Genomic DNA, 27,241 nt, shown 5'->3' on the forward strand with positions numbered 1-27,241 from the left:
TTCTCTATGGTCCTTCCCCAGGGCTTCTCCGCCCCCGTGTACCGCCTACTCTCGCGAGGGATTGTGGGGAATGTAGTCTGGGTGTTACTGTAGGCGCGAGGGGAAAGGGAAGGGTAAAGTAGTAGACGCTGTCGTTTGCGCATGTGTGGTTTCCTCGGTCGGAAGTGAGTGGACGTAGCGTGGTGGTGGTGAGAGAGACCTGAGTCCTGCGGAGAAAGAAGCGGAGTGCCTTTTAGTCGACTCTTGGTTGCCCGCATTTTGCAGCGGGAGCGCGGAACTTGAGCCTCAGGTAGTGGAGAACTGCATGGAGGAAGAAGCTCTTTTAACCCCATTAATGAAAGTTTAAAAACCCCAATATTAATGGGAACAGTGGGGGCGATTCGGTTTCTGCGAGGCACGATTGCTGGGACACAGGGAGTGCCTGCTGCCGTTGTGCCCCAGAGCTGGCTTGTAGTCAGCAAATTTCTGCCAGGTCCGAATATTCCACACGTGCATCTTGCTTGTGTTGCGGCGGGCTGGGGGAAGTGCCTCTGCACAAATGGAGAGTAGACCGCGTTTCTGCTGATTCACCACGGAGTGTGCTGTGTTTGAAACGTGAGGAGGGGATTCTGCTTTTTCTTCTCTCTTCAGTGTTTAATGTGCATGCATTCAAAATGTGCATCCGTGTATACGTATGTACACACAAGTGCACGTATCTATTGAGTGTTGTATTTTACATTTACAAAAGAAGCCCCCAAAATAATGGTGTGTGCGATAGTTGAACAGAAGTGAAGGGAAACAGCAGAGTCCAGGATCCCAAATTTACAGAACGGATGTGATTCTGGGGTTGGCAGGGTCTTGTGACTCAAGCCCAGATCTCTGATACATATGCTTGCCTACAAGTAAATGTAAAGTCAAGTAGACTTTGAGTCTTGGCGCCCACAGAGCCCTGTGGTTTTCTTTTGGTAGAACACAGGAGGGATTTACTATTGTGCTCTCCTATGCATTATGAGATGATGCCTTTCAGCATCTTCCTATATTGCTGCTACCCGATATAGGTGTTTCCCATACCAGCAGGGATTCGAGCTGGCAACCTTCTGCTTGTTAGTCAAGCATTTCCCCGCTGCACCACCTACAAGTAGGAGCTCTAAAATTAGAAAAATACAACACCACTTCCTTGATCTGCCTGTTCGAAACAGCACAAGCTGCTATAAAATTCAGCCAGGGTAACTGTTCAGACAGATGTATTAATGAATAGACTGTAGTGATACTGCACAAATAAATGGTGTTAATGAATACTGTAGTGATACTGCACAAATAAATGATGATGGAATGGATGCTTGTAGCTTCAGCTCCTGTGATCCAACAGCAGCTCTGTCTCTTTTGCACCTTGCTGGTACTGCAGGGGGAAGAGGTAGGTGCTGACTCAGCATTAGACTCTGCAGTGATGGGATGACTCCACAAAAATGCATACCAGTGTGGGAGAAAACTGTCAGTATTATAGTAATTGAGAGTTCCTGTCAATCTGCACAATGACTCTACAGAGAAGTATAGCTTAGATAATAGTAATTTTGGCTCTGTATACTTAAGAAGCAAATATAAATTCCTAAACAGCTTGGGCCCAGGGTATTTAAGAGAGCACCTTCTGCTTCAGGATCCCCACCACTTATTAAGATCATCTGGAGAAATCTGCCTACAGTTGCCAGCAGCCCATCTGGTGATGACTCAGGGAGAGGCCTTTTCCATAGCCGCCCTGAGACTCTGCAGTGAGCTGTCTGTAGCTGTAAAAGCTTCAGCTCTGTCTGTCTTTAGAAGAGCTCTCAAGATGCATTTTATTAATTATTATTATTATTATTGATTATTATTATTAATTATTTGATTTCTATACCGCCTTTCCAAAAATGGCTCAGGGCGGTTAACACAGAGAAATAATAAATAAGATGGAACCCTGTCCCCAAAGGGCTCACAATCTAAAAAGAAACATAAGATAGACACCAGCAACAGTCACAGGAGGTACTGTGCTGGGGGTGGACAGGGCCAGTTACTCTCCCCCTGCTAAATAAAGAGAATCACCACGTTAAAAGGTGCCTCTTTGCCAAGTTAACAGGGCAAAGTATTATTATACTCATGTATTAGTATTTTAAACAACAATAACTATTGTTGTTTACTTTTAATTTTTTGTTTTCACTGTGGTTTTGTTGTTCTTTTGTAAGATGCCATGAGATGCTCATTTTTGGTAGTATGAAGTAATAAATATTGTGTTTAAATACTGTAACTTATTACTCTTGCTTAGATTAATGTGTAGTGTTCAGTTTCGACAGCTCCTATTGGTTTTGGAAATGTCTTTATCTGACGTTAACCAAGGGATAGTTTTCTAGTTGTTGGGGTTTGTAGAGAATCTCTAGAAGACCCGTAGATCTTAGTCAATTCTGAGTGTGCAAAAGAGAGGTTGGTGCCCATTGTCTGGATATTCTTCTAAATGCTGGAGTCAAAGGTGGTGGTTATTCAGTAGAGGCAAGCTAGCATTTCAGATGTCTTTTCCTCCTCCTGCAGAAATGTCGAATGCAAAAGAAAAGAAAAAAGCCAAGAAAATGAAAAACCAACCTACCAGTGTGACTTTTCCCTCTGACAGTGGGCCTAGTCACAGTGAGATATACTTTCAGAATGGAGGTGATGGAACCCCTTATCATAAGAAACGAGGTAACCGTTTAGACGGAATGGCAGTAACATTGGCATGTGGTCTGACTAATGAATTGACTTTTTAATATAGACAAAATATATTTTTATTAGTAAAGTAAACTGGAGAAATGAATAGTCACAGTCACGTTATCTGTATACAACTTTTCCAGATTCATCAACAAGATAATACTGTCCACAATGCCCCACCATAGAAAACAATTCCATAATAGCATCTCAAGATAGATAACTAACAATGCATTATGCCCCATATCGACAATATTCCAGTAGGCCTATCAAAACAGATCTATACTAGCGATGAATGAAATTTTATAGTAGCAGATAACGGTGGGGGGGAGAATCTGGGTGCAGTTTAGCAAATGGAGAGGTTAAGGAGAAGTTGTAGCATAACTTTGGAAAATGAGAGGTTACAGAGCATGGAGCAATGGAAAAGGCACCTGCTGACTGACTAAGAAGCAGCTTGTTGCACTTTCTATGGACGAGACAGCCTTGGCCAGCCCAAAAGCTGTGTACAAGATGCTGTTTATCGGTTGGTCAGCAGATACCTCTCCAAATGGAAATGAAAGCTCACTTCTTATTTTCTGCTTGGATGCAGCACCTCCAGCTGGGTGCCCAGAGGAGGCTGGCAGCTGCAAGCTGGCTGTCTCTTTTTAGGAAATATAATTCTTTAAGCCAGGAATACTTTGAGATGCCTTGCACAATGCAGATCTTGATACTGTGCAAAGGAAGTGTGGTAGGGGAACAGCAGCATTATGCGTTGGCCTTATTTCCCTTCCTTCATACCTATTCTACTTTGAAACAAAAAGAAGTTTTAAGCAACAGAAATAAGAAGATGAGTAGCAATAGGGATGTGCAGAATTGGGTTCTCCTTGAACCCGGTTTGAACTCGAACCGGACTGGCCCCCCCAAAGGAGTGCTGGTCCGAGTTCGAACCCAACTGACCATGGTTCTAATGGAACGGATTCTGAACTGGTTTGGCAGTTTGAGGGGCATGCTTGTAAAGGGGAGTCCAGTGAGGCTTTCCCTTCACAAGCAGGGGGTGGGGGCCAGAACCCTGCCTTTTAAAATACTTAATCTAATAGTGGGGGGTGGGAGTGGAGTGGCGACCACCAGCGGTGGTGACTCCAGGTTTTGCACTCTAGCACAGCCTGGTTCCAGCCTTTGCATGTGGGTAGAACCAGGCTGTGCCGGACCCAGTTCGGACTTTAGAGGAATTGCCAGTAGTGGTTACTGCCCCTCCCCAAGCTGCTATTAGAAGAAGTATTTTAAAGGCAGGGTTCTTCCCTCTGCTTGTAAAGGGGAACCCTCACTGGCCGGGGGGCTGCCTGGGCGGGCGCGGGGTATAGACTTGCTGTGTGGTTTACTTATTTACATAAATATTTATTCATATTTATTTATTCATGCTTAAGTATGGCTGAATGGGGATTTGAACTCCTGGTGTAGTGCTTAGAGTGCTGGACTAGGACCGGGGAGACCCGAGTTCAAATCCCCATTCAGCCATGAAACTAGCTGGGTGACTCTGGACCAGTCACGTCTCTCTCAGCCTAACCTACTTCACAGGGTTGTTGTGAAAGAGAAACTTAAGTATGTAGTACATCGCTTTGGGCTCCTTGGAAGAAGAACGGGATATAAATGTAAAATAATAATAAGTGCAGATTTTAGCTTAATTCCAGATCTGCTCAGTTCTTCAAAATCTGACTCTATTAAGTATCCGTAAATGTATTGCTATGTACATCTAATTTGCAACCTATTAACATACTATACAGTATCGTAAATCTCTCATGGTTCAGAATGCTGTTTAGATTAATAATAATAATAATAATAATAATAATAATAATAATAATAATAATAATTTGATTTCTATACCGCCCTTCCAAAAATGGCTCAGGGCGGTTTATAAAGAGAAATAACAAACAAATAAGATGGATCCCTGTCCCCAAAGGGCTCACATTCTAAAAAGAAACATAAGACAGACACCAGCAACAGTCACTGGAAGTACTGTGCTGGGGGTGGATAGGGTCAGTTACTCTCCCCCTGCTAAATAAAGAGAATCACCACAGTAAAAGGTGCCTCTTTGCCCAGTTAGCAGGGGGAAGGAAGGTTTTAATTAAGGAAGGTTTTAATAATTTAGGCACTTAATTTACATTGACAGTGGTTGCAAAATAACTCCGGTTTAACTTGAAGGCTACAAATACAGACTGTGGTATGCAATGTGTAGTTTCAGTCATTTTACATATAAAACATTTTGACTTCTCAACAGAACTGCGCTCTGAAGCCTTGCAACAGGGATTTTTGCGTCAAAAAAAATCCAATGAAATGCCTAAATATATAACAGGTAAGCATCATTAAGTTAAACTATCCTTGCTATGGGGCCTGTGTTTTTAAATTTAAAGTTATAAACTAATAATAATAATAATAACTGGATAATATTGGATAAAATTTATTGTACTTATATACCACTTTCTCCATAAGAGAAAGCTCACAGTAATACACTGAGTTTTCTTATATAGTAAAGTGATTTTGTCAGCGTAGTGAGTTGGGTCGAAAACTCTCACTCTGGTCATGGAAGGGTTGCTGTTCACAGCACAAAAACATAAGAACAGCCCTGCTGGATCAGGCCCACGATCCATCTAGTCCAGCATCTTGTTTCACACAGTGGCCCACCAGATGCCCACAGGCAGGAGCTGAGGGCATGCCCTCTTTCCTGCTGTTACTCCCCTGTAACTGGTATTCAGAGGTATCCTGCCTCTGAATTCAATCCAGTAATTTGTAAAGTCACTATAAATCTTTCTTGACATTTGTTGCAGATTTTAAAATATAAACTAGCCCTCATGATTAGGAAGAAACACCCAGCAAACTTGTATATTGACAGCAGGTTTGTAGGGTTTTTTTGGCATTGACTAATACAGACTGTTCTTTGACAAAAGATTTAATGTAACAGTTATGGCTGAACTGATGGACAGAAAGACCAATGATCAAAACGTCATGCTAATCAACGCAAGAGAGAATAAGGTTCTAAATAAGGGTCTTAGTACAGTCAGTAGATTTAGAAAGGATAATTTATAGAAATAGCGGAGAGAGACCAAAGAACAGTTATATGAGCTGAAAAATGTGAGAGAACATCCTGATTAGTTATTCATAAACAAGCACCCCTGAAATCAGTGAGAGAAGTTAATCATGACTAGTCCTATTGATTTCGATGGGACTGAATCATGACTAACTTAGGCTGGATGTTGTTCTTGGTCTCTTAGAAGCAAGCTGTAGGCAGCCAGCAAGGTACCTATAGGCAAGCCCTTGCTCTTGTGTTTTTTTGGTGTGCAAAAAAGGGAAGGATTAGAAAAAGCCCAAGTTTATTGTATTCTCCAATCATCTCTGTTGTAAAATAAAGAACTGCCTCATTTAGTTCTTTTGTCTTTGTCATATTGCATGTTCTGAACACATTTTCTTCTTTCAGTGTCTCCTTTTGTTCAAGCTCGGGCTGCTGAAATAAAGGCTATGTTGAAGGCTGTTACACAGAAGTCTTCCAATACTTTAGTGTTTCAGTCTCTACCTAGACATATGAGAAGACGAGCAATGAGCCACAATATCAAACGCCTACCCAGACGACTTCGTGAACTTGCCAGAAGAGAAGTCAGTCTTTATCTTATAGTAATGGGTTAAGTGGTGAAGTCGGGTAACATCTCTATGCACTAAATAATACTTCTGTTTACTCTTTTCTTGCATGTATGGGAATGTAATTGCTGTTGGTGATATAATGTTTGTATAAAAACCATTTCTTGCTTTTTGGCTTCTCAAACCAAAGCTGCTGACAGTAGAAATAAGCAACTGAGAACTGTGGCCAATGTCCCAACTAATATTTTGCCCGTGCAATGGGGAGGGATTATTTTCATTTATTCCCCCCGCCCACCTCTTCCCTCTGCAGCTCTCTGAGCTTCCTCAAAATAAGTTCCTCAGGGTTTCAGGGCCCCCAGGGACAAAAAATTACCCCTTCCCATTGCAAAGGTGCAATGTTAATCTGGATGTCTGCCACTAACAACAGTGCCAGCAAGAAGAAAGTTCAGTTCAAGACAATAAAGGCCACAAACCCTACACAGAAGCAAACCAACAGTCTCCTACCACCACAAGCCGGTCTAAAAAGCCACACTTAACCAGATGAAGGAAGACAACAGTGTGGTTAGGCAGGCTTCCCTTGGTAAGGCATTCTAAATATATTTTAGTTGCACTGTCTCTGTGCATGGTGCTTCACAAGGAGTCAGAATAGTAGGTGCCACAGCTGAGAAGGCCACCTGCTGCCCTGTAGTCTTGTGGGGGAACATGGAGCAGCACAGCATATCTTGAACTGTGAGGATACAGTGGGGAACCGAAGGAAAAGTCAGCCTTTAAGGTGCCCAAGTATCGGGCTGTTTGGAGCTTTAAAGGGAAGAACCAACATCTTGAATTGATTGTGGAAACAAACAAGTTAATGCAACAGGATGTGGCAGGCCTCCAAGATCCCTTTTCAAGTGGATCCCCTTATTCTTTGCAGGGAGGTCCTGCAGGGGCGTGATGGCACCTTAAGACACTCCCTGTGTCAGGTTCCCCTGATCTCTTTTCATAAGTTGTCTGATTTACAGTGTACATTTTAAGATACGTAAGCTGCTTTTTCTCAGGACTCAAAGCAGCCAGTGTAAAACAAAGCAAAACAATGTCCTAAAATACAAAAAAATGTGAAGCATGATTCAGACTAACCACCAAAACTGCTAGGAAGCAAGTAAAATAAAGTTTTAAACACTTTTTGTATAGGTCTGTTCCTAGCTGCTGCCATGCTGATGGAATAGAAAAGCTTTAGTTACCAAGGAACATAGGAAGCTGCCATATGCTGAATCAGACCATTGGTCCATCTAGCTCAGTATTGTCTACACAGACTGGCAGCGGCTTCTCCAAGGTTGCAGGCAGGAATCTTTCTCATCCCTATCTTGGAGATGCCAGGGAGGGAACTTAGAACCAAAATGCTCTTCCCAGAGCAGCTCCATTCCCCTAAGGAGAATATCTTACAGTGCTTACATTTCTCGTCTCCCTTTCATATGCAACCAGGGCAGACCCTGCTTAGCTAAGGGGACAAGCTCTCTCTAGTCTTTATGTCCACAGAGCTTGATGCTGGACAGACCAATTTCGATATTCCTTTAGTGCTACATTCTTGGCAAGTGGGTCATAGGTGGGCCTCTTCTTTACTGAAAGGCCTGTATTGGCCTCTGTGATTGTACAGGAGTCCTCCCCTGAACTTCCAAGCATCAGATTAAACCTTCCTCTTTAATAACAGCATCAAGCTTTATGATTTATTTATTTTTTAAATCTCTTTGAAAAGGTGCTATCTGGTTGTGAAGAGGTTATTTATTTAACTTTCCAACCCCAGCACAGCAGCCCTCCAGTGGCTGTTGCTTGTCTTATGTTTCTTTTTTAGACTGTGAGCCTTTGAGGACAGGAAGCCATTTATTTATTTATATCTATGTTAGCTGCTTTGGGAACAGTCATTTATGTCGTGGTGGTATTTTCTTATTTGTTTAATACATATTTTATTTGTCTATGTAAACTGCTTTGGAAACCTTTGTTGAAAAGCGGTATTTAAGTAGTAGTAGTAGTAGTAGTAGTAATGCTGTCAGATGAGGTCCTCTTTAAGAGCCTGGGATTGGTGGTGTCAATTCGGCAAGTAGAACGTTCTTTCTTTCTCTTCTGACATCTGAACATGCTCTTCCTACAAGGAACCTAAAGTGATGGATATATGTTTCCCAGGCAGGCTTCCATCTTGGTAATGCTTAGGCTAGACCTGTTTAGCTTCAGAGATGGAACACTCATCAGGCATTTTTAGACTGCCGTCTTTATTTTAAAACCACATTTTAAGCTTGCAAGTACATAGGAAAAACTTGCCAGGCTTCAAAGCAATTGTTACTTGCCCCAGGTGGGTAGCAAGCTGCAAGACTGTTCTGCTTGTCTGCAGCCATGCCTGGTAGCTGTTACAATTTGCTGTCCTTGGGAACATAAGAAGCTGCCACATACTGAGTCAGACTCTGGCTCAGTATTGTCCTCACAGACTGGCAGTGGCTTCTCCAAGGCTGCAGGCAGGAATCTCTCTCAGCCCTATCCTGGAGAAGCCAGGGAGAGAACTTGGAACTTTCTGTTCTTCCCAGAGCAGCTCCATTCCCTGAGGGGAATATCTTATAGTGCTCGCACTTCTAGTCTCCCATTCATATGCAAGTAGGGCAGACCCTGCTTAGCTAAGGGGACAAATTATGCTTGCTACCACAAGACGAGCTCTTCTCTCCCCTTTTCCCATAAAGTGACATTGAATAATATTGTACTCTGTGCTCTCCCTCTACAGGCAGAGAGACCTGAACATCAGAAAAAAGAGATCCCAAAGAGCAAGTGTCGTAAAGCCAGGCGGCGCCATACGGACATGGTGGCAGCATTCAATCGCAGGCAAAAGAAGAACATCTGGCTAGAAACGCACATCTGGCATGCAAAACGGTTTCACATGGTGAAGAAATGGGGCTACTGCTTGGGAGACAAGCCCACCACCAAGAGCTATAGGGCTTGCTACCGAGCCATGACAAACCACTGCCTCCTCCAGGTATTGTGACTGTTCATGGATCTGTTACTGGCAAGATAAAGAGCCTAGTTTTAAAGCCATGCATGTTTAGGCATCATCCTCTTCAGGATAGTAGATACCATTCAATAGCTTTTCCCTTTAGCATTCTGAAGCACCTGTTGGGTAGGCCAAAGTTAAAGCAGATTGACTTAAACCCATCTGACCGATGTTTGTGTCGCACTGTGTTCCCATATCTTCAGCAATCTTGGATGTGGTGGAGTTCTTGCTGAGCCCTATTCACACGTTACGTTGCATGAGTGTACAGTGTAAATGAGTACAGATCTGTACCCAGGTATAGTTATTCACATGTTATGTTGAGCACAGGTATAGCACTACAATTCCTATCTTTACCGTACATTTGAGGGGCCTGTACCAAGATTCATTTGGTACAGGCCCAGTTGTACACTCATGCAACCTAATGTGTGAATAAGGGTCTGATAACTTGAGCATTTTGGCCTTCTGCATCTATAGATGACTTGGCTTAGTTCTTGCTCTTAGTGCAGATTGTACTGTAGAGTTGGAATAGTTTTTGACTAGTTTTTGGCTTTCCAGTTAGCATTTGGGCCCAGATGCAGGTGCTGGGTTTGATCTCAATGGTCTGGGTCCTTCCATATGTACTTCCCCTTAAGGTAGTCTGATAAAAACCCTGCTGTCTCCTTGAGATGTGTCAGGCTTGTCACAGTCTCTCAGGAATTTCCTACTTAGAGGTTTTGTTGATTCCTTGCCTCTAAGCCTTTTGTCACCAGCTGAAAATGTTTTAACTGAGTAGGATCTGTAGGCTTGTCCGCTATTTTAGCTTATTGAATTGGCAAATGGCTCCCCTCCAGTGTCCCCTCTAAGGCGTGTGCACGTGTGCGTGCTCACAAGTTTTTTGATGGCTGCTCAGTAAATTTTAGATCCCACTCAGCTTGGATCAGGAAGGCCCCACTCTGAATGCATGTGCGCGCACACTGCCTTGATGCTGCCGCCAAGAACACAACTCATTCCACACACAGATGAAAAAAATTAGAGAGAACACTGCTCCCCTCTCTTCTAGGTTTTTTATTGTTGGTAATTCCAAAGCTGCATTGTGGTGCTGACTTTTATTTGTGTGCTGCTTTGAGCACCCTAAATTTGGCTGGAAGTGAGGTTCAAATAAATAAAATTGCTATTCTAGCATGCCAGGTTTCCTTTCCACTGACTGAATTTCAATGGCTTCTCTTTTGCATCAGGACTTATCATATTACTGTTGTTTGGAGTTGATTGGAAAAGAGGAGAAACTTCTAGCAGTGCTTGCTCGAATGTGTAACGTAGATGCAGGTAAATATCCTTACATGTCTTTGGACAATCAGGTGGGTCTGATCTAGAAGGCTGTGTAATGTTAACAAATCTAAAACATAATAGACCACAGCTTGACAAATATTCACATACAGTCCTGCAAAAATTTAAAAATGTGTATTTGAGAGGTATCTTGGTTCTCTGTACAAGCCCACACCACTGAGTTTGGCATAAGAGCCTGTTCCTGCCAGTTCTATGTCTGGGTAGTCAAGTACTTTACAAAGAAAAGGGCTTAAGGGAGGATTAGGTGCATCTTTGCAATACATTGCTAATCACCATTCTTCCCTCCTTGCCAGGTGCCTGCTGGAAACCACATCAAGGAAACCATAGCTAACCCGTTCTGCTATTGCATATGGTTTAGGCCTTCTGTGCTTGTGATTGTTATGACTAATTATATGTTTGTGAAATAAGCATAAATAGCCGCCTAATGGCACAGCGGGGAATGACTTGACTAGCAAGTCAGAGGTTGCCAGTTCAAATCCCCGCTGGTGTGTTTCCCAGAATATGGGAAACACCTATATCAGGCAGCAGCGATATAAGAAGATGCTGAAAGGCATCATCTCATACTGCGCGGGAGGAGGCAATGGTAACCCCCCCCCCTTGTATTCTATGAAAGACAATAACAGGGCTCTGTGATCGCCAGGAGTTGTCACCGACTCAACGGCACACTTTACCTTTAAAATAAGCATAAGGGCTGTTCTCATGATGATTAATTGGAAAGGAGAAGTTTGGGAGCAGTGCACACTCCTGTTTTCCAGTTGTGAGTTGAAAGTAAGGTGGGGGTGGGTGGGGGAAGTGATTGTGTGCTAAGCAGCAGCTGGGTCGGAGGGGTCCATTGACAAGGCAGGACGAAATGCCCTCCAACCCAGCAGCAGACTATCACTTCCCAACCCCCACCTTGCTTTTTACTCATAGACAATTAGAAAATGGAAGCATGCGCAGCTCTTGAACATGAATGATTGCGACAACCAGCCTGTAGTGTGTGACCTTTCTGGTGCCTTTTTCTTGCTGTGTTGAGAGCAACATTGCAAGTTCTCAGTAGTTAGTCCTCCAAAAAACCTTTTACTAGTCTGTAAACCCACATGCAGCCTTTATTAGTCATTTATGGCACATTGATCTACAAGGGAAGAAAGAACCAGCTCATCTAATTTACAAAAACTTCTTTGTCTGATTGTTGGGAGGCTATTCCAGCTTGGCAGAGGTGACGAGGGAAATGCCGGGTTGAGGGCAAGGTCGAAAACTAAGCAATCATTTTGTTTACATGAGAGAGGGAAAGGGGGAAGATGACTTGGACAGAATAATGTCATCTCCAGAAAGGACACAGTGGGTAGGGGAAACAATCGGCTCTGAAACATTAAGCAGAAAGAACTACTTGATGTACTTGGGCTCGTCTCTAACTTGATCATCTTTGGGCTTGGGGAAATACATCCAAAATTCCAGATGTCTTCATTGTGCTTCTTATCAATATCTAAATGATATTTCTTATGTAATCTTTTTTTTTTAAGAGTGTTTTTTTTTATGTGCCCTTCCTCAGGGCCAACATTTGCAGCTATTCCTTGCCTAGCTGGAAAGCGCCAGGGTGCCCTCACGTTGTACAAGGTGGATCGGTACTCTGAAGAGGCACTTGGTCCTGTTACTTTCATTTGGAAACCCAGGCAGGGGCCTGACAGTACTGCTGAAAACAGACAGCTGTGGATCTGGACACATCCAGCCTGTAAGCAGGTACTGTATGAGCCCTACTGCCTGCCCCCCGCCCCCAAATCTTTTATTGAAAAGAGTACATGAGGTGCAGTAGCCTTCTGATATATGTTAGCTCTGGTGCTGTCAGGCTGTCAGTATGGCCATCCGCTTTCCACTGGGTTGAGATGGCCTCAGTTCCTTGCCAGGGGAGCTTTTCAGGCTTATGGGCAGGGCTTGTTAACATTCACCAGCCCTGCCCTAGCCTAGCTACCCTCACTGCTCAGTCAGAGTCTCAGGGCTCCTTCCAGTCCAAGCCCTCCTCCAGAACTGGCCCCTCCTCACTGGTTACTCCTCCTTTATATAGCTTCTGACAGCTGGGGCAAGTCTCGGCAGATCCCATCACAAGATCTCGCGAGAGCCGCTCCTGATCCTGAGAGGCCTCATCGTCTTTTGACGGTGAGACCATATCTTCCTGCTTGGGGCAGTGACAGTACCTCCATGTGGGTGTTTGGGTGTCTGTTTCCTCCCCGTGCCTGATCGGGACATCCCTGCAAGACTGAGGTGGGGGAAGCCCCGCCCCGGAGCTTGCCATGTTTCCTCACAGCGATCGGCTCTGCCTCGGTGTTTCCCCGACAGGTGCTTACCAAGATGAAACTTGGAGCCCAGTCCCACTTTTATCTTTTCAATGATCCTCCTTGTGTGGTGGAGCATGTGTGTGACACCTTCCATTGTGCACATAAATTATCAACTATCAATTTACGCTTTTTTTCCATGAAAAAGATGGGGGCAGCCACATGAATTGTCCCTTTATAAGTGAGCAACCCACTGTGTGGAGCACTAGCAATAGCACTTACATTTATATACCGCTCTATAGCCGGAGCTCTCTAAGCGGTTTACAATGATTTAGCATATTGCCCCCAACATTCTGGGTACTCATTTTACTGACCTCGGAAGGATGGAAGGCTGAGTCAACCTTGAGCCCCTGGTCAGGATCGAACTTGTAACCTTCTGGTTACAGGGTGGCAGTTTTACCACTGCGCCACCAGGGGCTAGAGACTCATGTTAGTTCATGTGTGTAGTGTTATGGATCCACCCTCTCCTCTGCTGCAAAAAGAAGCTCCCATCTAGTGGAGAAACCTGTTTCCCACAGTGGTTCTAGGAAGTCCACAAGTAGGGTATGTAGGCAGATAGCCCTCTTCTGCTGTAGTATGTCCCAGAAACTGGTGTTCAGAGGCATGCTGTCTGTGATAGAGGTGTGCATGGACTGGTCTGCTACGAACTGGGTCAGTTTGAATGCGAGCTGTTTTGAATCGACCCAGCTGGAGGGTTTGACCGAACCGGTTCGGAAACCCACAGTTTGGACCAAATTTGGACCGAACCACTGCAACCGGTCTGTGCACATCCCTAGTCTGTGAATCTGGAGATAGCCTATCGCCATTATGGCTAATAGATACAATGGATCTTCAACTGAGTGAACAATGTGTACCAGCCTAAAGCAAGTTTTTCATCTTCTACAGTAGGGCTTCTCAAATGTGGGTCCTCAAATGCTGTTGGACTGCAACTCCCATCATCTTTAGCTAAAGGAATGATGGGAGTTGCAGTTCAACAATATCTGGAGACCCAAGAAACTCATGTTGTGCAGTATTGCTCAAGTTAGAGGGGAAACAATCCTTTCTAAAGGGAGTTCTGCCCCTTCCTTATATACAGCACAATCCTAAGAATGTTTATTCAAAAATACAATCAATGGAGTAAGTTCATAGGACTTCAGCTTTAGTCAAGAGTAATTCTTTTAAAACTTAGTTTGTTTTGTCAGCAATATCACCCAATGTGCAGCTCATTCTGAAGTCATACAGAAAGCTGAGCTATAGAGCCCATCTTCCGGCCTTCATTTCCAGCTACTTATTTGAAAGGACTATACTATGAACACGTCGGCTTCATTCTAGGATTTATTTGTGTGTGATGTGCCTATCTCCCCATCTTCCCTTAGGACATCCTGGCTGAGTTAAAGGAAGCCTTCCAGTGTTCTGAGCCCATGGAATCCTGTAACCCTGAACCTATTGTAGCATTGCCTCAAGAAGAAAGCACAATGGATGTAGCTGGAAACGTTGGCAAGAAAAGGAAGAGGAAAGATGCAGAAGCTTTTGTTCCAGTGAAAAAAATTATTGGAGATGGAACCAGAGATCCACATCAGCCATACTCCTGGACATCGCAAACTACTGGAATTGTGATCAGGTAATTCTTGCACTGTGTAATGCTCGGGTTCTTTTAACACTTTGCTCTGTTGGTCTGTTCAAGCTGTCTGAATGCGTGCTTGATATCTCCGTTCTGTAACTCTTCTCTTCCAGTGACTTGACAATGGAGATCCTCAGATACCGGTTGATTGGCCCACTCTCGCACTGTGTCCTGACAGAGGCACTCAAAGTTGCTTCTGTCCATACTGTAAGGAGATCCACATTTTGCATATTTGTTTTGTTCCTAAAATATAATACTAGCCTAGTAATACTGATATCAAATGCCACAACGCAGCATTGCATCAGAACTAGTTACCCATCTTTGTATAACAGTATCATATGCTTTCACACACTGCCTGAAGAGGTTCAAGGGCATTTTGTGTGGTCAGTGGTATTGCACTGACAAACTGTAAGGAAAAGCTTCCTTTAAAAACAAATGCAGTGGGAATTTTGTGGAAATATTGGGCCACCCGCCAGCAGCACTGGCACGGCTCCGTATGAGCAGGAATGAGCTTGGCTCATAGTACTAGGTCTGTGTGCTGCACTGCTCCTTGTTTTGGTAAATTAGAAATGGAACTGATCTAAAGCACATGGCGCTGGGTATGTAGTGGAGTGATGCACTCCTGTACTTTGGAGTCTGTGGTGGCAAGCTCCCCGCAGATGTTCTCCACTTGAAAGGCTGGTGTCAATTTCGAAGCAATTTTATTGGAACAATGCAGACACTGGTTCCCTAGAAGATGATCGCACACAAATGTCATTAAATCATCTTCAGCAAAAAGGAAACAATTCCGCTTAGCAGAATATTATCCTCCCCCTCCCCCCGGTAGCTTACATGTAGTCACTGACTTTATAGGAGCTGGATTCTACAGATGCTGAAGTTAACAGTTGGTGGATAGAAAATTGCAGCCATCCTGATCGGGTGTCTCTTCATCGTCGTCAAGAAGCCATCTTTGACCTCTTGCAGGGTAAATATTAGTAGTGCTCTTCCCCTTCTGGCTTTGCAGGATATTCTGTTCTTAAGGGCCATAGCTTTATTGGTGCATTTCATTCCTTGAAATATGGCTGTCTGTGGGGGTGATTCATTCTACTTGGCATTTATGAAGTGTCATTCAAACAAAAGTCGTCAGGGCAGTTCACACAATTAGAACTTGGGTAAGTGATGAGTCCTGCCCAAGTTCGCTAGCCACACTCCCGTTCTCTGAGTTTAAACACATGGTCGAAGGTGGCGAGCTTGATCATGTGCCAAGTCCCAGCTGGGTAAGGCGAGCACTCCTTACCCAGATTCCATTCCTAGCTTTGGAATGAGGCAGGAGGAAAAAAGGATCCTATCCAACTAGGGTTAGCACATGATCAAGCTCCCTACCTCTGACCTTGTTTTTAACTTGCAGACGATCAGAAAACAGGAGCATATGCTCTTCCTGAACCAAGTTCTGATCAGGTAAACTGCCCTCATGTGTTCTTGAGGGCTTCATACTTTGGTAGGTCCCTGGGCAGAATGCCCTCTGATGAGGTCCCTCCTACCCTGGTGCCCCTCCCCTCATCATGTGATTGGTGGCAGGAGAGGAGCAGCAGTGCCCCTTCTGGCATGACCAGAGTTGCCATCCCCTGCAGTGCCAAAGTAGTGTTGCTTTAGAGCAGGCCTGCTCAACTTAGGCCCCCCAGCTGTTTTTGAACTACAACTCCCATAATCCCCAGCCAATAGTTTGGGATTATGGAAATTGTAGGCCAACATCTGCAGGAGGGCCGAAGTTGAGTAGCCCTGCTTTAGAGCAATGCTACACCTTGGGCATAGTGGCACAGCCTTGTTGATGCTGAGAAGAGTGTATGTGTGTGTATGTATGTATGTGCCATGGGCTAATGCCAGGCCTACCATGGTAAAAATAGAAAGATAATGTATTGGCTAGGATAAACAACTCCTTCAGATCTCTTTGACTCCTTTGCTAGCAGGCAGTCAATGGATGTTCATTCTTCCTTCAAAACATTACTTTAATTCCAGTGTAAACTTAGATCTGCATTGTCTAAGCTACACATATTTACTGACTGTGCTTACATTTTGCTCTGAAACATCAAAAGTTGCCTGGGAAGCATCTATGGCCAGGAAGAGTTATCTTCTCCCACCAGCCTTAAGGTGTTTAAATTTGTTTTGAACAACTAAACCACAGACAATTGCCATCTGTGGCATTCCTGGTTGGATTATGCAGCAAGCCCCCTTTACTTTCAGTCCCAAGACTTCTGATATAGGACTAGTCATTCTTGCATTCCATTTTCCAAACTGGGAGGGGTGGGGGATGTTCACATCTTGAAGACAAAAGGTAAAGATGCAGTAGAGACTGTATTTTGGTTATACTTGTTCATAAAACTTTTATTTTTATGGGTGCTTCCGTTTTGTGTGTTTTAAGGGTTAGGTTCATCAGACATTCCATCAGGTACTGTACTTGGTTTGACAGTTGAGGATCCTCGAGTCAATTTGCCAAAGAAGAGGTCAAAAGCCATGCCAAATCCAGAAAAATATCAAGGTAAAGTATCTCCACCCATCATTATGTAACCATAGAGGGTAATAGACCCTACCATTTCTGGTTGAGTTCATGCTCTTCTTAACATATCCACTATTGTCATTATCTCTCATGGCTCTTCAGAATTGCAGATACTACACTAACTGACTAGATGCACACATTCTCAAAGATATTTATATACAGAAAAACAGTTGTGAGGAAGGGACTTGGCACCAAACTGGTCTTGTGCTCAATGGAAGCCTCTGTTAAACCATACAGATGATCCAGGTTCGAATCCTGGCGAGGCCAACAGGTGCTATAACCCAAGATGCAACACTTCATTTCTGCCTGCTTGTATTGTACCCTATTTAGGGCAAGTGAAAGTTCCTCTTAGAAGATACTGTAGTGTTCAACTTAGTCTTTGTGTGTGTCTTTAGAAATCTTTTTCTGTAATAGGAAGAACCAGGAGTTCCATAATTCGGTGTCGTCAAACTTGTTTGCAGGTTTTTGCTGGCATGAAAGTAAAACATCATGATTTCATTTGTAACCATTTTTCTACACAATCATTTGTCAGTAGTTGTGGGGTTTGGTGGCAAAAAAAATCCGCAATCCGTCATTGTCATCATCTATAAAGAGTACCATATCGGAATATGTTTTGGTATCTGCATCTTGATCTTTTTCTAGGGATTTAGCTAATTCAGACAATTTATCCAGTCCAGCAATATCTACTCTCGTTGGAAACAGCTCTCCAGGTGGTGGTTTTTGGTTTTGCAAAGAACTGGGTCACAACTTCTTTTTCAGGTCACAGAACTTGGATCCTTTAATTGGAGAAGCAAGGAATTGGAGCTTGGCTTTCCTGTGTGCAAAGCATGTGCTTTTTTGTTTAGCTGTGGGCCCTCTCTTGTCACACTGATCAAGAGTTTAAAGCTTTGGTTACTCTAGATTGTGGGACCCCTCTCTACTCCCCAGGTTTGAGTGCCACATTATTGGGTTTAGCAAGTGAAATGCTCTTCATCCATGTGTCTGCTCTAAAATAGCAATGCTTTGGTTTTTACTGGCAATAGTCAATGGCAGTGTTTGGTCTAAATTCACAAACATTTCAGGATCTTTTATATCTTTCTATTGTCTTGTAAGAATGACTATATCCGGATGTATGAGACAGAGAAGGCACATCCGGTCTTGCAAGTTTGTGTAATCCTGGTCTCTGTTGACCCTTACTGATTGGGTGGATCTGTTTTTCAATTTAACAACCCTTTCTGTTTTGAGAGATTCTGCAAATGGTGCATGCAAGCTAAAGTTGATGGCAGAAGAACAAAGGGTAGAGAAAGAAGATCTTATTTGGATGCAGTGTTGCATGGGGCCTGGTGGGCTGAAGACGCCAGTTTTGCAGAGGGAAGATGCTACCAAAAAAAAAATAAGGAAGCTTTGTCATTTGGATCGGGCCTCACAGCTCTTTTCTGTAATAGCATAGCTGTTATGGAGAATACGTAGCATTAGTTTTCTGTATCATTAATGATGTATTTACTTATAATTGCTCAGTATTCCATTTGTTTATTTGGTAAGACCATTTTATTCATGTTCTTAGCAAGGCCCTGAATTCATAATGTTCTTCAGTCTCTCCAAGGTATATGGTGGTGGTAATAGTGTTTTCTTACTTTGTAATCATTTGTAGTTTAGTGATGTTGTTTTAAGTAGCTACAGTGTTCTGAAGAGCATGCATTGTACATATTTATGTAAAATATACCATTCTGTAAAGCATACAAGTACAATCCCCACTTTTCTCCCTTCTCCACTGTCTGGAATAATTTTTACACAAAAAAAAACAAAAAAACCAGACTCTTCAACAAGACCATCCTTCTTAACTTGCATACTTTCCTCCCTCTCCCTACCCACATCCCCAAAATCTTCTGTCCATTATCTGCTTGATGGATGAGTTTGTAAAAAGAAGGAACTGTGTATCATTCGTTTGGCCATATGATCAGGAAATAGCATTTCAGATGCAAAGGGCCAGAAGGACAATAGCTGCACGATTTAAAATGATGATGGTCATCAGAAATTGCCATAATCATGTCAGTGTTTTAAAGTGAGCAATTATGTAACATCTCCTAATGGCTTCAGAACACTGTAAGATTAGAACATTTCCTGCAGTTCCACAAACTCCTGGAAAGAATATTATGACTTTTGTTAGATTAACCAAGGTTCACTTTCCCAGGTGTTAATGTGTGTAGCCAATTTTTAAAAAAAAAATCTTCTCCCCTATGTAAAAAAAAAAAAAAATTTCCATCCCCTTGAATGAAGTTTAAAGGTTGCTTCACTCCTAAGATAAACCTAGAAATGGCTTTAATATGGAAATTGATTTCATTAAGAGTTGTAATAATCTTTCCATAGTTTGCTATTGCATATTCCCCTGTTGCTCTTGTTTTGGTGTGCTCTTAGCCCTTCAGTGACAACAAGGTCCTCCTTTTTCTTTTAGATGATGAGAAAGTTAGACAGCTAATCTTGGAAGGTGTGCCTGCAGAGTGTGCACACAGCTTTCTCTGGGACCAGAATATCTGTAGGAGTGTCACAGAAAATAAAATGCCGGAACAGGTAACTTGAATGTCATAAAGAACTATGAAGACCACCAATGCATCTCCCTCCCTTAGGCTTGGTTTTAAGCAGCAGCTGTTCATAAACTTGGACTACTTATTTCTAAAACTTGCCTACCTCCATGCTTTTTATGTTCTGGCTATTAAGTAGCTTTGTGTTTAAGTTAACAGTAGAGTTAAGTTTCTATAGTGCAGAATTGAGATTTTCCTTTTCCTTTTCCTTGAGCATATCTTTTTGGACTCCCTTCCTGTCCCCCCCCCCAAAACAAAACAAAACACCTCCCACCCACCCTTAGTTTTATAATGCTTTGTCTGTTTTTATCTTAGGAGTTGAATCGTCTAAGAAGCAAACTCTTGGTACCTGGATCTCATCTTGACTTGGGCCCTCGAGAATCCCAGATTCCTATACTCTTGGTTCAGCATTCTGGAAAAGTAGCGGGAAAAGATCGACCAGGGTGGGGAAGTGGCTGGGATGTTTATCTGCCCAAAGGCTGGGGCATGGCTTTCTGGCTTCCTTTTGTAAGTGACATTTCCCCCTGCATTATAAATTGACACGTAACTTTAATTGCTTTAAACAATTTGTCAGTTACAAATTGACATGTAACTGCTTAAAAAAATTTTTTTTATTTTAAAAAAATTAATTTTTTTAAAATTGCTTTTAGTTTTCAAACTAGCAATTGATATAATTGCTAGTATATCTTTACTTGCAGTATGCTTAAAACATAGCAGCTTGATGTCCAGACTAACCCGCCACTGACCTGCCAGAGTTCTTTGCTGTATGGGATGGGGTTGTGATTTTCTGCCATCTCTCCTTCCCTTTGCAACCACTTGTCCTCCTGAAATGATTGCTATATCAATCATGTTGAAATAGCCTTGCCCTCATTTTGTAGAAAATGTTTCTTTCTAGTTTCGCTACTACTGCTACTCTGAATATTGATATACCACTTTTAAAATAAATGTTCAAAGCAGTTTATGTAGAGAAATAAATAAATAAAAAGGGTTCCCTGTCCCCAAAGGGCTCACAATCTAAAAAGAAACATAAAGCAGACCCCAGCAGCAGCCTCTGGAGCGAAGCTGTGCTGAGGCTGGATGGGGCAGATGCTCTTGTCCTGCTAAATATAAGAGAATTGCCACTTTAAAAGGTGCCTCTGCACTCAGTTAGCAGTGGTAGCTCCACTTCTTTTATTCATGTGTTTATTTTGACATGTATATACCACTCTCTCTCCGAGAAGTTCAGAGTGATATAAAGTACATGGTTTTGTTTATCCTCACAACAACCCTGTGAAGTCAGGCTGAGAGATAAGCCCAGAATCACCCAGTGATCCTAATCTATTTGATATCAGAGCAAAGAGGCACCTTTTTAAAGTGGTGATTTTTTTTTATTGAGCAGGGAGGAGCAACTAGCCCTATCCAGCCCCACCACAACATCTCTTCAGTGGCTGTTGCTGGTGTCTACCTTATGTTTATTTTTAGATTGTGAGACTTTGGGGACCAGGGATCCATCTTTATTTATTTTTATTTCTCTATGTAAACCGTTTGGGAACTTGGTTGAAAAGTGTTATATAAATATTTGTTGTTGTGATCCTATTACGTTTTTCAGCAAAACTGACTTTTAAATACTAAAAGTTTTGTACTGGACTTGTGCTGAGTTTCACAGTTCTTTCTGAACCCATTTGAAACTTGTCTTTGTCATAACAAATAAGATGGAGGATCCATCTTATTTATTTATTATTTCTCTGTGTAAACCGCCCTGAGCCATTTTTGGAAGTGCAGTATAGAAATCAAATTATTATTAATGATGATGATGATGATGATGGAAGAATATTAGTTTGCTTACTGCGGGAGTGTTTCCTTAGGATTTTGTCTGTATTGTCGTTCTGCACCCCAGGGAGTCTGATGCTTTTTGCCTTGTAGATCTATCACGGGGCACGAGTGGGTGGCTTGCAAGAGGCTCTGAAACATTCCCTGTATAAGAGAACACCTCATGTTCCGCATGATTATCCGGACTGCCCTGCTGGTATCCAGTTTGCCAAAGAACTAGAGAGAAATCTTCTGGAAAAGTTTAAGAGGTAAGTGCCTTAAATGGATAGTCATTTTAAGTCAAGTCTGTGACGTGTGTCAAAATTTCTTCAGCCGTCTTGTTCAGTCGGTTCCGCATTTTGCCCCCTTAATTTTTACTTCCTTTGGTGAATTAAAAAAAGCAAAAAAAGAGAGAGAAAGAGAACTGGCGTAAAGAGGTGACAGAGTAAGCTATGAATGGGAACTTCCCTAGTTCGAGTCTCTCCTCTGCCACGAACGCATAGGTGGCTTTAAGCAAACTGCTGCTCCTTGGCCTCAGCTCAGCTCCCCTACTCCCATATACAAACGATAATACTTAGCTCACAGCAGGGATTCTCAACCTTGGGTCCCCAGATGTTGTTGGACTACAACTCCCATCACCCCCAGCCACAATGGCCAAAATGAGTTGTAGTCCCAACAACATCTGGGGACCCATGGTTGAGAGTCCCTGCCTTACAGGATTATTGTAAGGATTACAAGTTAACTAGCCGACCTGCACAGAGCATCTGTGTGCTTTGGGGCTGGCTGTTTTCCACTCCCTCTCCCTCCTGCCCTGGTCTCTCCTCTCTCCCCCCCCCGCTCCAGGCTCGTGCTCTCTTGCCTTCCCTCCCTTCCGTTCCTCCCCCAACAGAGAACCTCACCGGGCTGCAGGCGGCCAAAAAGGGCCCGCCGCTCCTCCTCTCTGATGGTGAACAGGGAAGCCCCGCCGCCCGATTCCTTCCCACCCCAGACTGTAACAGGTGAGGGGGCTGCGCCCCACCGCCCGTTCCCCACTCACCCCTGCAGGCGCCTCCAGGGCCAGTCTGTCCCGCTACCTTCCGCCTCCTCCCAGCCCAGGCCACAGCTGCGATGGCCGAGCTAGGGCTGTGGCTGCCGCCGCGGTGGCCACCACCATCTCCTTGCCGTGGCCGCCGCCATTTCCCCCCAGAGCTGCAGCTCAACTGAACAGCCTCCTGCCACTCGCTCAGCCAATCCCAACGGCTCCTGCAGCCCAGCCAATCTGGCACCTTCACTGCCCAGCCAATCTGCTGGGTTGCCGGGACACATCCCCACAGAGGCACGTCTACAGGGATTAAATATATGGATACATCTGAAGTGCTTCAAACACTTGGAAGCACTATACATACACATACACATACACACACACACACACACACACACACACACACATATATATATAAAAAAATTCTAATCACATTTGTAAATGATTGGGATCAAAGATCCACACAACTCCTTCTGCTCTGCAAAGGGCCCTTGGACTTGTTCCTTGAATAGCTATTGTACGCTGCCTAGTATGCCACATGGCGCACACAGCTTTTGAAACAAAGGGGACTTTCAGAAGTAGCTTGTAGGATATTGTAGCTTGGAGGGGGATATGCATCTGTGGTATATCAGCCTTGCTTGCAGCCCTCTACTGGCTGAGGTTCTGTTGGCTGGGACTAGAGGCAGGGCCTTTTTGGTTTGTTTGTTTGTTTGTTTGTTAAATTTATATACTGCCTTTCATTAAAACAATCCCAAGGTAGTTTACAGCAAAATTTAAAAACAAGATTGTAAAAAAGACCCAGTTAAAATATTAAGCTAAAAATAAAAAACAAATCTGATTAAAAATTTAAAACACAAGCATAAAAGCAATACAAAGTACAAAGAGCAGCAGCGAACTTATAAAAGACTAGGTAAAAAGCCACGATTTAACATGCTTTCTAAAAGCTGTGATGGAGACTCCTCCTAGGATTTTTAAAAAAAGTACTAGCTGGGCTGCATGCAGAGCATCTGCGCCTCTAGTTGGCTGCTGCCGAATCCACCCCCCAGCTGCTGTCATAGTCTTCTTCCCCTCCCCCTCCACCATTTCCCCCACCCACCAGCCAGCCTTCGCCGCTGTTTCCCTGCACCCGTGCTTCCCACCTGCTGGCCGCTACTTCCCCCTCTTGCTTGCTGCCGTCTCCATCATTTTCTTCCCACGCTCCCTCTTCCCCCGGCTGACCACCGCCATTTTCTTCCCTCCCGCCCATCCCCATCACTAGCGGCTCACAAAATCTCATGAGAGCTGCGACACACGGGATTAGCGACGGGTACACCTAAGGGAAATATATATATATATAAAGAGAAGAAGATATTTGAAGCCCCCTTTTCTTTAGACAGGAATTTTAGTGCTCTTACTTGCACTCTGTATCTGATGATGAGTTTTTAAGCTTAGTTGTAATTAAGTTCCAGTTTTTAGCTAGTCTTTATTAACTTTGTAGTGCTCTTCTGTCTACTTTTATTTCCATATTGTGGTGGTGTGATTTTTTGATTTTTTATATCTCTCAGCCTCCCTGAGTAGTATTGTGCTGGAGGGGTGTGATATAATTATTTTTAATAATATGGTAAAATCTAATGAAATATTCAGGAAAACTGACCTCCTTCTTCTGTCACAGGCACCCTCCTGCAAAAAGAGCAAATTATATAAAGCATGGAACCTTGGCGCCGTTCTTGTGCCCCTGGGACAAGCTCACTCAGGATTGGGAGGCTCGAAACCGAGCTCATGGAAAACAAATGCACACACCAGCCCTAGACAGTGAGGCTTGTGTTACTGAAGAACAGGTCTCCGGTGGTCCCAGCTCTGGAACACTCGTAGCTGAAGCGCCGATGGCTGGCCAGGTGGCTGAGCAAATGGAGCCATGCTCCCAAACCAGCACACAGATGGAAGGGGCTGAGAAAATGGCAGAGTTGTGTAAGAAAGAGGAAGCTGCATCAAGCCAGGCATTCTGTGTTCTCAGGTAAATAGAACAAATTGATTCTTTGTCGGCCAAAGTGGGAGAAACAGACTTCTGATAAGAGTTCGTATGTAGAGACTCGAGTGTGCAAGTTGTTGTCTTGGGTCAAAAGCTAGGTCCCGGAGTACTCCGCCCTCTTAGGCCCTTGAGCTTTAAACACATAGGAAGTTGCCATATACTGAGTCAGATTATTGGTCTTTCTAGCTCAGTATTGTCTATACAGACTGGCAGCGGCTTCTCCAAGGCTGCAAGCAGGAATCTCTCTCAGCCCTATCTTGGAGATGTCAGGGAGGGGAATTGGAACCTTCTGCTCTTCCCAGAGCGGCTCCATCCACTGAGAGGAATTATCTTCCAATGCTCACACAGCAAGTCTCCTATTCATATGCAACCAGGGCAGACCCTGCTTAGCTAAGGGAACAAGTCATGCTTGCTACTACAAGACCAGGTCTCTCCTCCCAGTTTTCCTGTTCTGTTCCTAGTTTTGCTCCCCTCCAATAACCTGTATTTCAGGACTGTTGATGAACTGTTAAGCTGGGAGCTGCTTTTGTCTGACAATGAAGAAAGTCAGCAGACTTTTATTTTATTTATACATACATACACTTATATATCCTTCAAGGAGCCTAGGGCAGTGTACATGGTTATGTTTATCCCCACAACAACCCTGTGAGGTAGGTTAGGCTGAGAAATAAATGACTGGTCACCCAATGAGTTTCATGGCTGAGCGGGGTTTTTTAACCTGGGTCCCCCTGGTCCTAGTCTAATACTAACCACTTCACCACACTGGCTCTCGTCACACACATACACACTCCTCTCTTGAGCCTCTTTATGTTTGCTTCAAGTGGGCGTGCTCAGTTCTCAGCAGCTCCTTTCAATAAACTGAAGCCAGTGATGTAGCAATTAGCTCTTAAGCACCTTTTGCCCGCATAGTCTGAAAAAGGCCCATGACTTTTTCGACAAGAGCATGCTGTGTAGTGTAAGGGTTAGGATATTGCACTTGGACCAAAGAGACCTGGGTTCAAATCCCTGCTCAGCCACAAAGTTTATTTGGGCCAGTTATCTCTTGGCTTAGTCTGCCTGTAGTGGTGGTGTGAGAATGCATGCATGCCACCCTGTGGTTCTTGAAGACAGGGCGGGATAAACATTTGCACGGGCTTCTGCTCAAAGCTTAATTCAGTAAATGTGTTGGTGTCCATACCACCACCATCCGGCATATGGTTATATTGCTAATATAAATATTTGCAGATATTCTAGTAAAACATAGTGGACTATATTGCAAGAAAGCAATTGTTGGTTGTATGTTTTCTACAGGGCCAGAAAACTCTTAAGGCAAGTTTCAGCCTGGTGTCTTTCTACAGCTAGCAAAAGTCAGAGAATGCGTCACCTTGCTTCTCAGCTGGATCGGAAGGAGCTGACAGAAGATGCTCTCTTGCCTATCTTGCAGCATTACCCCAGGGCATTAGTGTGGGTCAGCTTGTCCCTTCTCAAAAAAGGTAGCCCTGAATTGCATACCATGATTTGCATCCCAGCCGAGGAAGATCTGTTGGAGCTTGACAAAGATCCGCATTTCTGTGGTCCTCAGGAACCCAGACACAGTGACAGGTTCAAGAACAAGGTTTCAAAACAAAAGGCGAGAAAAAAGAGGGAGCGGGCTAAGAAGGCAACTGAAGGTAGCGCATCTTCTGCCTTGACTGTAATGACGGCAGAGCAGGAAGAAGACGCCATGCTGGGCTTATGGCCTGACCCGCTGCCAGATGTCACATCGCATTGCTCCAGAATTCTCCTGGGGTTTGTCACACAAGGCGACTTCTCCTTGGCTTTCGGATGTGGCGAAGCGCTCGGATTTGTCTGTCTGACAGGATTACTGCAAATGTTGGTTGGTCAACCAGGAGATAAGAGGGGGCTTGTTTTGTTAAGAAATCCAGCATCGCCACAGTACAGATTTGCTAGGCTTACTATTGAAGTCTAACCTGGGTTTAAATTCAGTGTTTAAAAACAAACAAAAAATCCAAATACACCTTTTTCCTGAAAGTTTGCAGGCTTCTTAGTTTAGATCCAAAGCTTGCAAAAATGTACTTCACATTCTTGTTAGCATGTAAAATGCGAGGGAAGTGTCAGTAGACTGAAAACTGTTCTGTATAGTTTGATATTGATGTAAGTTGCCTCTTCCATTACTCAAGAGGCACATATATTTTCCTGAATATGTACACAATGGATTTTTAGTTTGTTTTTAAACAAGCAACTGGTATTTCTGCCAGCACTCCCCCTACCTTATAATGGGTTTTCCTCAAATGAGGGTTCTTTTTTTCATTGTATGCTGCTGAAACCACTGTCATGTACATTTTTTAATAATTTAATTCTCTTTTAAAAATTGTTGAGTCTGGCAGTGGCTTGTTTAGCCCATCTGTTTAGTGAACCTAGGGGCTTTACCCCCCCCCCAAAAAAAAGCCCTCGGAGAGACTAGCTGTGTATGGGCGGAGCTGTGAATGCTGCATGTGACACATAGTTATCCCTCCCATCCTATTCAGAAGAGATCACATGCATTTTGTCTGAGTCTATCCAGAGAGCTGAAATGAAATGTAATAATATTAAAGCTATGAATTGCCTTGAGGGGTGGCACCCATCTTAGCCTCACCTCTTCTTCCAACTGAATTGCAACTTTCATTTTGTTCTGCTTTGGGATACAGGTGTTCATTATCATTAAAAGAACTTGGACTGGCTTGTCCTTAATACCACACAGTCATTATGTTGGGAATGTGAAATCATGTTACTTAGTTTAAATATGAACATTGCTTCATATGAGACAACTCTGCACCCATCATTAAAT

At 43.5% G+C, this 27,241-nt stretch overlaps 1 protein-coding gene across 1 annotated transcript; it reads left to right on the plus strand.

Moving 5' to 3' along the window:
- Positions 1-48: 48 nt before the first annotated feature.
- POP1 (POP1 homolog, ribonuclease P/MRP subunit) lies at positions 49-27,144 on the plus strand. Its single transcript, XM_053249804.1, has 16 exons — positions 49-289; positions 2,533-2,679; positions 4,937-5,011; positions 6,131-6,306; positions 9,032-9,280; positions 10,510-10,597; positions 12,150-12,337; positions 14,283-14,527; positions 14,641-14,734; positions 15,380-15,491; positions 16,926-17,042; positions 19,492-19,607; positions 19,934-20,125; positions 21,521-21,675; positions 24,079-24,420; positions 25,726-27,144. The coding sequence occupies exons 2-16, from the start codon at positions 2,535-2,537 to the stop codon at positions 26,381-26,383; spliced, it is 2,952 nt and encodes a 983-aa protein (XP_053105779.1). The 5' UTR covers positions 49-289; positions 2,533-2,534; the 3' UTR covers positions 26,384-27,144.
- Positions 27,145-27,241: the final 97 nt, after the last annotated feature.

Source organism: Hemicordylus capensis, chromosome 4, assembly GCF_027244095.1.
Source record: "Hemicordylus capensis ecotype Gifberg chromosome 4, rHemCap1.1.pri, whole genome shotgun sequence".
In the NCBI taxonomy this organism is placed as follows: domain Eukaryota; kingdom Metazoa; phylum Chordata; class Lepidosauria; order Squamata; family Cordylidae; genus Hemicordylus; species Hemicordylus capensis.